At 34.6% G+C, this 8,983-nt stretch overlaps 1 protein-coding gene across 1 annotated transcript; it reads right to left on the bottom strand.

The window, feature by feature from the left end:
• Positions 1-7,605: 7,605 nt before the first annotated feature.
• Positions 7,606-8,535, bottom strand: LOC142844933 (olfactory receptor 4K15-like). The gene has a single exon (XM_075963709.1). It carries the CDS (start codon positions 8,533-8,535, stop codon positions 7,606-7,608), a length of 930 nt encoding a protein of 309 aa, XP_075819824.1.
• Positions 8,536-8,983: the final 448 nt, after the last annotated feature.

The following is an 8,983-nucleotide window of genomic DNA, read 5'->3' as shown; positions in this document are numbered from 1 at the left end:
TGTAGGGTTAAAGTTTTATAGGCTTTGCCCCATAAATTTTGGTCTCCATTTATTTTAGACTCTGTTCACCCCATCTTTGGGCAATCATTAGGGTAATATTTTTAAGATGGAGATTTTGATGTTACTAGGATACATAATCTCATAGCAAAGTCCCTGATTCCCTAACTCTTACAACGATTCTACCCCCTGTTTTTTAATGTAGATAGATAAGACAGATAGATGATGATGATGATGATGATGATGATGATGATGATGATAGATAGATAGATAGATAGATAGATAAGTAGATAGATAGATAGATAGATAGATAGATAGATAGATAGATAGATGGATGGATGGATGATAGATAAATCCCACGTGAACTTGGAGCTCATTTGGCTTAGTATAATGCCTCCCAGAATAATGGGAGATTAAAAGCGTGTGCCACCAGTGCCTGGCTTCTATGGTTAACTTCTGGCTAGGCCTTGCACTATTATCTTCAGATTGGTGATGTAAAGTTTATCTATAGGAGGTGCCAAAATCCATGAGTATATAAGATGAACAAAGTGAACATGGATAGAGGGATGTCCAGAAATACTGAGACTTGACATAGATTATGGGTACCTAAGACTCCTTTATAAATGAAGAAACCTCACATAAATGCCTACTAGCTAGACTGATATAAACCCTAGTAGTACTGTGAAACAGAGTGGTTTAATTTTCAAAGAGCAGGGCAACTTCATCCCCAGGAAAACCATACACAATTTGTTTCACGTAGTAATAATTGTACAGTATGGTGTTAGCATTCCTTGAGAGTGTAGAGTTTACTAGTGAATCCATCTGCGTCTGGAGTTTTCTTGGATAGATATTTTGTAATTGCTGTTTCAGCTTGCTTCTCAACAGTACCCTGTTAACATTGTTTATTTCCATTTGGTTTAATTTTGGTAAGTCATTTGCATCAAGGAATTGTTCTCTGGTTCAGTTCACAATTGTCTGCTATGGTCTAGTCAACAGTGTAGTTTCCTGAATTAAGGTAACCTTTAAAACTGCATAGAAATCTGTATGACTCTTTCAGAGGTCTGCACATAGCATATGTTAGAAGGCATGCCCTGTACCTTTTGCTATCAAGACTGTTATTTATTTGTACATTAATTTTTTAGAAATATTAACCACAAATTACTGAAAAATTATATACTCTGTGCTATTGTATAATTTCCTTCTTCAGACTTTTTCTTATGATCAGAGTTCTACTAATGTTCTTTTAAAAAGTCTGCATCTAAGTGACAGTCTGTACCATTCCTTTGTTTATGTTTGAACATACTTGTGTATGTGTGTATCTATATTTTTGTGTGTTTGTGAATCTCTAACTATAATCTAGTCCATTTCTATTAGTCTTTCACTTCTTTGGTTAGTGTTACCCCAAGATATATTGTTATTTATGGCTATTGTGAAAGGTGATGTTTATCTGATTTCCCTCTTGGTTGAGTTTTTTTGTGGTTTTGTTGTCAGGGTAATTGAAGCCTCATAAAAAGAGACTGACAATGTTCCTTCTGTTTCTTTTATATGGAACATGTTGAGGAGTATAGGTATTAACTCTTCTTGGAAATTCTGATAGAATTCTGCTCTAAAATTGTCTGGCCCTGGGCTTTTTCTCGTTGGGAGGCTTTTGATGGCAGCTTCTATTTTCTTACAGTTTATAAATTTATTTAAATTATTCACCTGGCTTTGATTTAATTATGGTATATGGCATCACCCAGAAAATTGTTCATTTCTTTTAGTTTTCCAATTTTGCGGAGTACAGGTTTTTGTAGTATGACCTAATGATTCTCTGAATTTTCTCAGTGTCTGATGTTATGACCTCCTTTTCCTTTCTGATTTTGTTAATTTTTGATGTTTTCTCTCTCTCTACTTTTGATTAGTTTGGATAAGGGTTTGTCCATGTTGCTGATTTTTTTTCAAAAACCACCTCTTTGCCACATTGATTCTTTGAATTGTTTTCTTTGTTTCTATTTCATTGATTACAGCCCTCAATTTAATTATTTCCTGTGTTATACTCCTCCTGGTTGAGTCTGCTTCTTTTTCTTCTAGAGCTATCAGGTGTGATGTTAAGTAACTAATGTGAGCATTCTGCACTTTTTTTTTTATTGATTTTATTGAAGTATACATTTTTCTCTGTCCCTCTCCATTCCTCTCCTCTCCCCTTCGTCCTTCTATCATAGTTCCCATGCTTCCAAGTTACTCAGGAGATCTAGTATTTTTCTACTTCTCATGTAGATTACATCCATGTATGTATCTCTTAGGGTCCTATTTATTGTCTAGGTTCTCTGGAATTGTGATTTGTAAGCTGTTTTTTTTTTTTTGCTTTATTTTTAAAAACCAGTAACGAGTAAGTATGTAACAGTGTAACAGGGAGCGAGGCCCCTTTGTTTGTCCCTGCTTCCCAGCTAGCTTACACCCAAAATAACTACATAGAAATTGTATTAAATTACTGCTTGGCCCATTATCTATAGTCTCTTATTGGCTAACTCTCACATCTTGACTTAACCCATTTCTAATAATCTGTATATCACCATGAGGTCGTGGCTTACTGGGAAAGATTCAGCATGTATGATTCTGGCAGCTCCATAGCGTTTCTCTCTGACTGTTTTCTTCCTCCCAGAATTCAGTTCTGTCTTCTCTGCCTATCTAAGTTCTGCTCTATCACCAGGCCCAAAGCAGTTTCTTTATTAACCAATTAAAGCAACACAAATACAGAACGACCTCCTACACCATTGCCCCTTTTCTGTTTAAACAAAAAGGAAGGTTTTAACTTTAACATAGTAAAAATACATATAACAAAACAGTTATCAAACAAGAATTAGTTACATTATTTATATCTATTTTATCTTTTAGTATAACAAAGGAAAATAATGATTATAACTTTCTATTCAACTCTATCAAAGACTTCAGAAGTATATAATATTACCTATGTCAACTGGAAGTAAACAACTTACAAAACTCTAGAAATGACAGAGACATCTCACTGCCTGTACAGTCACCCAAAGTCCTTCTGTACCGTTGGGGCATCCATCTTCAGCCTACAGGCCCATAGTGTCCAGCAGACATTTCCATGAAGCAGGAAATTTTAAGACAGTTCAGTCACTTTCTTCTGTGTACTGCAGAATGTCTCACAGACTCTTTCATGAAGCAGGAACCCCAAAGGATCATCTCACCTTTAGGCAAGTTCAGCAGTCATCTCTCTGTGGGTTCTTCATGTCTAGTATTTGCAACAGTTCTGGCAATAGCAGTTTCTGGCCCACATGGCTAACCAACTCCATAAGGAGCCTCTTCGATGCCCATCTTTCTCTTGGAGTAGATTGGTGCTGCCAGGAGCAGATGTGTCATGAAAAGCCCTAAGTTATTAAAACATTTTAAATGCCATATTCTGTAGTCTTTGAAAGATATGAAGAATGCCTATATAACTGAAATATATCTCTATATATCTAGAAATCTAACTAACATGACTACAAGCTTGATTATTATAGACGATTATCCATTAACAACCTATATTTCCTAATTATACATTACATTTATAAATGGACTACACAATCACAATACCTTAATCAAGAGCAGAAATACATATACATATAACAAAATTGACCTTAAATTTATATCAACAAAGCAAAATCCATATTAATGCAAATTATTCATATCTATATCATATCCCCCTTTAAATGTAAAAGAACATTTATAAACAATATTTGGGAATATGGATGTTGTTATTTTTCTCCAGACTGCTTTGTGCTGTATGGGGGCTCTTTTAATTACTTTCTTGCTGTATTGTGAGTTTTCGGGTATTCAACTCAGGGCCTCTGGTTTGACAGGAAGCTGATTTACCTCCTTAGCTATCTCACTGGCCTATATTGTGACTCTGTAAACACACAATGCATATAAATAATGTCACTAAGATAATTGTTAAAATTATATATATATACATATATATGTATATATATATTCTTAGAAACTATACAGGCAATAAGAGGTCATTTTGTAGTTCACTATACAATTTAGTGAAGAGTCCTTCAGGTATTCTATTGTTAGATTCTGACTGTGTGCAGGTGAGGGCAAGCTGTATGTAGATTTAAAATCACTTATAAAATAATGCTGAGAAAGAATGAGGAAGGGTTCAGCAAGAATGCAAGAACCATGAAATGTAATCATTTAGACCTGGCACATTCAGCCATTAACCCAAAGCAGCCTACCATAGGTGTAACAAAGCAAAATAGTCAACATCCAGTGGGATAAAAAAGAATACCTATGTACTGCTACATCTCCTTTGGGCTACTGATGATTCTGGGACATTGGCAGGCATTTTCTTCAGTTGAGACCCACTGATGCAATTACAGTGTCACAGGGATAGTTGCAAACATTGAACACACCCACGGCTATGTATGATTGTAGTGTATCACAATGCAACAAAAATATTTAAATGTAGAGAGGTACTCCCATGGTTTGTGTGACTTGCAAAGGGGATAATGGGCATAAGATGAAAGTAAGTGGTCAGCGACTCTATCAGATGTAATCAGTTCATTGCAGATTTTGTCAAAGAATATATTTAATTAAACTTTAGTGACAGAATTGTTGACAGAATTGTTTAAATCTGTAAACACACTAGAGATAATTTATTCTGAAAAACAATACCAGAGTCTATATTTATTTTTGCATCAAATTCTGTTGCCAGACATGAGTAATGTTTATCTGTAACCATATGATTTCAGGAAAACATGATATAGAAATTTGTGTGGTTTTCTGAGATAAGTTGTATTATGAAAATCTCTTCAACTTATTAAAATAAACATAGAAGTTTATTTTAACCATTAGCTCATGAAATGTTGGAATGATATTCTAGAAGTCCAAACTTTTACATATGTTTAGGTATGAACTAAACCAGCCAGGAGGTGGTGGCACATGACTTTACTCCCAGCATTTGGAGGCAGAGGCAGGCAGATCTTTGTGAGTTTTAGGCCAGCCTGGTCTACAAAAACTAGTTCTAAGACAGTATCCAAAGTTACAGAGAAACCCAGTCTAAAAAAACCAAAAGAAAGAAAGAATGAAACTATGAATGAATGAACGAATGAACAAAAGGAAGAAAGAAATGTACTATACCTCAACCTTGTAAACAAGTATAAATATAGTTTATTCAGCAAATAACACACCATACCAGGTTATATATAATATAAATTTTTATGAATACCATATTATCAAGAGCTTATAATGTTTAACTAACTGGCCTTGGTATTTAGTTATTTCATTATATAAAACCATGGTCATGCATAGAATTTGTGAACTGAGGAAAACACATTCAAATATTATAAACAGATTGTCCTTTCAGTTGTGGAATAAAATATAGAAAAATTCTGAATTCATATGAACAGTTAAGGCTTGAAAACTGACAAATTATATCAATATGAGGTAAATAATTTTATGATGTGATTTGTTTAGCATTTTTATTTCTATGTGGCTGCAGTCTCCACAGATAACCTCAATGTCTTCTGTTACAAGGGTTAACTTAGGATTCACATATAAAGACATATATTATTTTTATTCTGCTCTGCCATAGGCAAAAGTAGATTCTTAATTAATCAATGGTAATAAAAAATAGTCACAACATACAGAGGGGAATACCACATCATCTCCCTTTTTCTGTCTATATAAAAAGGAATGTTTTAACTTTAACATAGTATAATTACATATAACAAAATAGGTTTCAAGAAAAAAATTACATTTTTTATGAGTCTATAGTTTCATATTCAATGGTAAATTTCTGTTTTCAACATCAACAAACACCCTAGAAGATTATAATATTAACTAAGTAAACAGGAAGTACATTGTACGCAACTTCTAATATTCTGGAAATGACAGAGACATCTTTCTGCCTAGACAGCAGAGTTATTCTGTAACATAGGGGTATCCATCTTCAGCCTAAAGTTTCGTAGTATCTGGCATACTTTTTCACGCAATAGGAAAATTCAAAGAGAGTTCAGTCACTTTCTTCATGTCTTGCAGAACAACTGGAAGTTTCTTCTGTGAAGCAGGAACCCTGAAGGACCATCCCACCTTGTTTAGGCAAGTTCAACAGTCATTTTTTTGTGGGTTCTGCATATCCAGTTTATACAGTATACTGCCAAGCATTCCAGGCAAGAACAGTTTTTTTTTTGCCCAAATAGATTGAAGGCAAATTCCATAACAAGTTTCCTTAAATCCCATCAGCCTCTTAATAGTATTCGTGTTGTCCAAAGCAGACATGTCTCACTGTCGAAAACAGTCTAAGTTCTTAAAATGTTTTAAATGCCTTGTTCTTTAGGTCCTTAAAGTGTTGAAGATTATCTTTGTAACTGAAATATATCTCTACATAACTAGAAAATCAACTAATGTGACTAAAAGTTTGACTGTTATAAGTCTGGGGAAGACGTGAGCAATTCTCCATTACTGGTGGGAGTGCAAACTGGCCTTTTAGATATCTGTATGGTGAATTCTTAGAAATTAGGACACAACCTATCTCAAGACCCAGCAATAGCACTTTTGGTTATATGCCCAAAAGATGCTCAATTATACCACAAACACATATGTTCAACTATGTTCTTAGCAGGGTTGTTTGTCAGAGTCAGACCTGGAAACAACCTAAATGTCCCTTGACTGAAGAATGGATAAGGAAAATGTGGTACATTTATACAAGAGACTACTACACAGCAGGAACAATAATGACATTTTGAAATTTGTGTGCAAATGGATGTATCTAGAAAACATGATATTGAGGGTGGTAACCTAGAACTAGAAAGACAAATATCATATGTACTCACTCATAAGTGACTTTTAGAAATAAAACAACAAAAAAAAACCAGCCTACAATACACAACCCCAAGAATATAGAAAACAATGAGGACCCTAAAAGAGACATACATGGACCTAAACTACATGAAAAGTAGAAAAAGACAAGATCTCCTGAATAAATTGGGAGCATGGGGACCAAGGTAGTAGGGGATGGGAGAGAAAAGGAGAGCAGATAAAAGTATATAGCTCAATAAAAACAATAAAAATTAATCTATAGTTAAGAAAGAAATACAGATTAATGCATACTCATGTATAATAATGCCATATTTTAGAAGATGGTAAGATTGATAAATAATTCTAAGTGGGTTTTGTTTTTGTTTTTGACACAGGGTTTCTCTGTAATTTTGGAGCCTTTCCTGGAATTAGTTCTTGTAGACCAGGCTGGTCTGCCTCTGGAGTGCTGGGTTTAATGGCGTGTGTCACCACCGCTCGGCTTAAAGAGAATTTTGTTAATAGTAGTCTAAGCAAAGTGACCTACCCAAATCTGGGCACACAGGTGATGTGTAATAACATCATTATTTTTGCAACATTATTGTTATTGTCTACTCTTTACTATACGTAAATATATTATGCAGAGCTATTACTCATTCTAGTGATAAAACTGTATTACAAATTTTAATATATTATTCTAATGGCATTTTCATATCCATATACTAATTACATCATATAGATCCCAGAAACAAGTTGTTTGTATAAAATGGTGTGTACACAATGAATTTGCTGATAATATAAGTTGTCTAAACATTATTCCAAAACTTACATGGGACTTGTTAACTTCTTTATGGCATTTTTAATGTCTCTATTTCTCAGTGTATAGATGGCTGGATTCAGGAGAGGTGTGATGACTGAGTAAAATACAGCAAGAAACTTGTCCACCCAAGTGATGCTGACAGGCCACAGATAGATGAAAATCACAGGCCCAAAGAATAGCAAAACTACGATAATATGGGAGATGCAGGTAGAGAGTGCCTTTGTTGAGCCTTTTGATGAACCATCTTTAGAGTGAAACCGAACAGTTAATAGAATGTAAGTGTAAGATATCAACAAGAGAATGAAACAAGTCATTGCTAAAACACCACTGTCAACATTTATCATGATTTCCAGAGTATCAGTATCCATGCAGACTAATTTTAACACCAAAGGAATATCACAGAAAAAGCTGTCTATTACTCCAGGTCCAAAGAAAGGTAACTCCAAAATCAGAATCAGTTGACTCATGGCATGCACAACACCAATGATCCATGATATCACAACCAGCCAGATACACTTCTGTCTGTCCATGACGCTGGTGTAGTGGAGTGGCCTGCAGATGGCCACATAGCGGTCATAGGCCATTGTTACAAGAAGAACCATCTCACCCCCAGCAAATACATGTACACAGAAGATCTGGCTCATGCAGACCCCAAAGGAAATGGTTTTATTTTCTTTTACCAGGTCTGTGATCAGTTTGGGAGTAGTAACTGAGGAAAGGCAGAAGTCAACAAATGAGAGATTGGCCAACAAATAGTACATAGGAGAATGGAGATGGTGATCAGTGATGATTAATATCACCACAAAGAGGTTGCCTACCATAATCATCAGGTAGAGGGTGGAAAATGGCAACAGGAGAGAAATCTGCAGTTCCCTTGAGGTACAAAGTCCCTGTAAAATAAATTCAGACACCACAGACTGGTTTGTTTCTTCCATTTAGTACACTGGGCTCCAAAATGTTGAGAGAGAGGGAGACTCTAACAAAGAATTCTTGAAACAGAAACAAAAAATTAATGTTCAGAATCAAGTAAAAATACATACTATATCTAGCATTGTACCCAGTCAAATTTAAAATAACTTTCCTGTTTATATATTCTTTGTAATTAGGGAATTTTCCTAGATATAGGAAAAACTTTACACATCTGAAAGATAATCTGTATATCTATGTAAATAAATATATTGTATAAAAATATCAGTAATGGTTATTTTTTTTACATTTACCTTGCCTCAAATATATGCTTTTTGGCATGGATTCAGAGATAATATTTTTTAATGAATGTCTGAGATATGTTTACAGACTCTTGACTATCATAATAGGAGAATGACAAGCCATTAACACATAAACACAAAATTCCCAGGCACCAATCTATTCATGATATGCTTG

Source organism: Microtus pennsylvanicus, chromosome 2 (assembly GCF_037038515.1).
Source record: "Microtus pennsylvanicus isolate mMicPen1 chromosome 2, mMicPen1.hap1, whole genome shotgun sequence".
Taxonomy (NCBI): Eukaryota; Metazoa; Chordata; class Mammalia; order Rodentia; family Cricetidae; genus Microtus; species Microtus pennsylvanicus.
The sequence above is the reverse complement of the archived record's forward strand: the minus strand, read 5'-3'. Positions and strand labels throughout refer to the sequence as shown.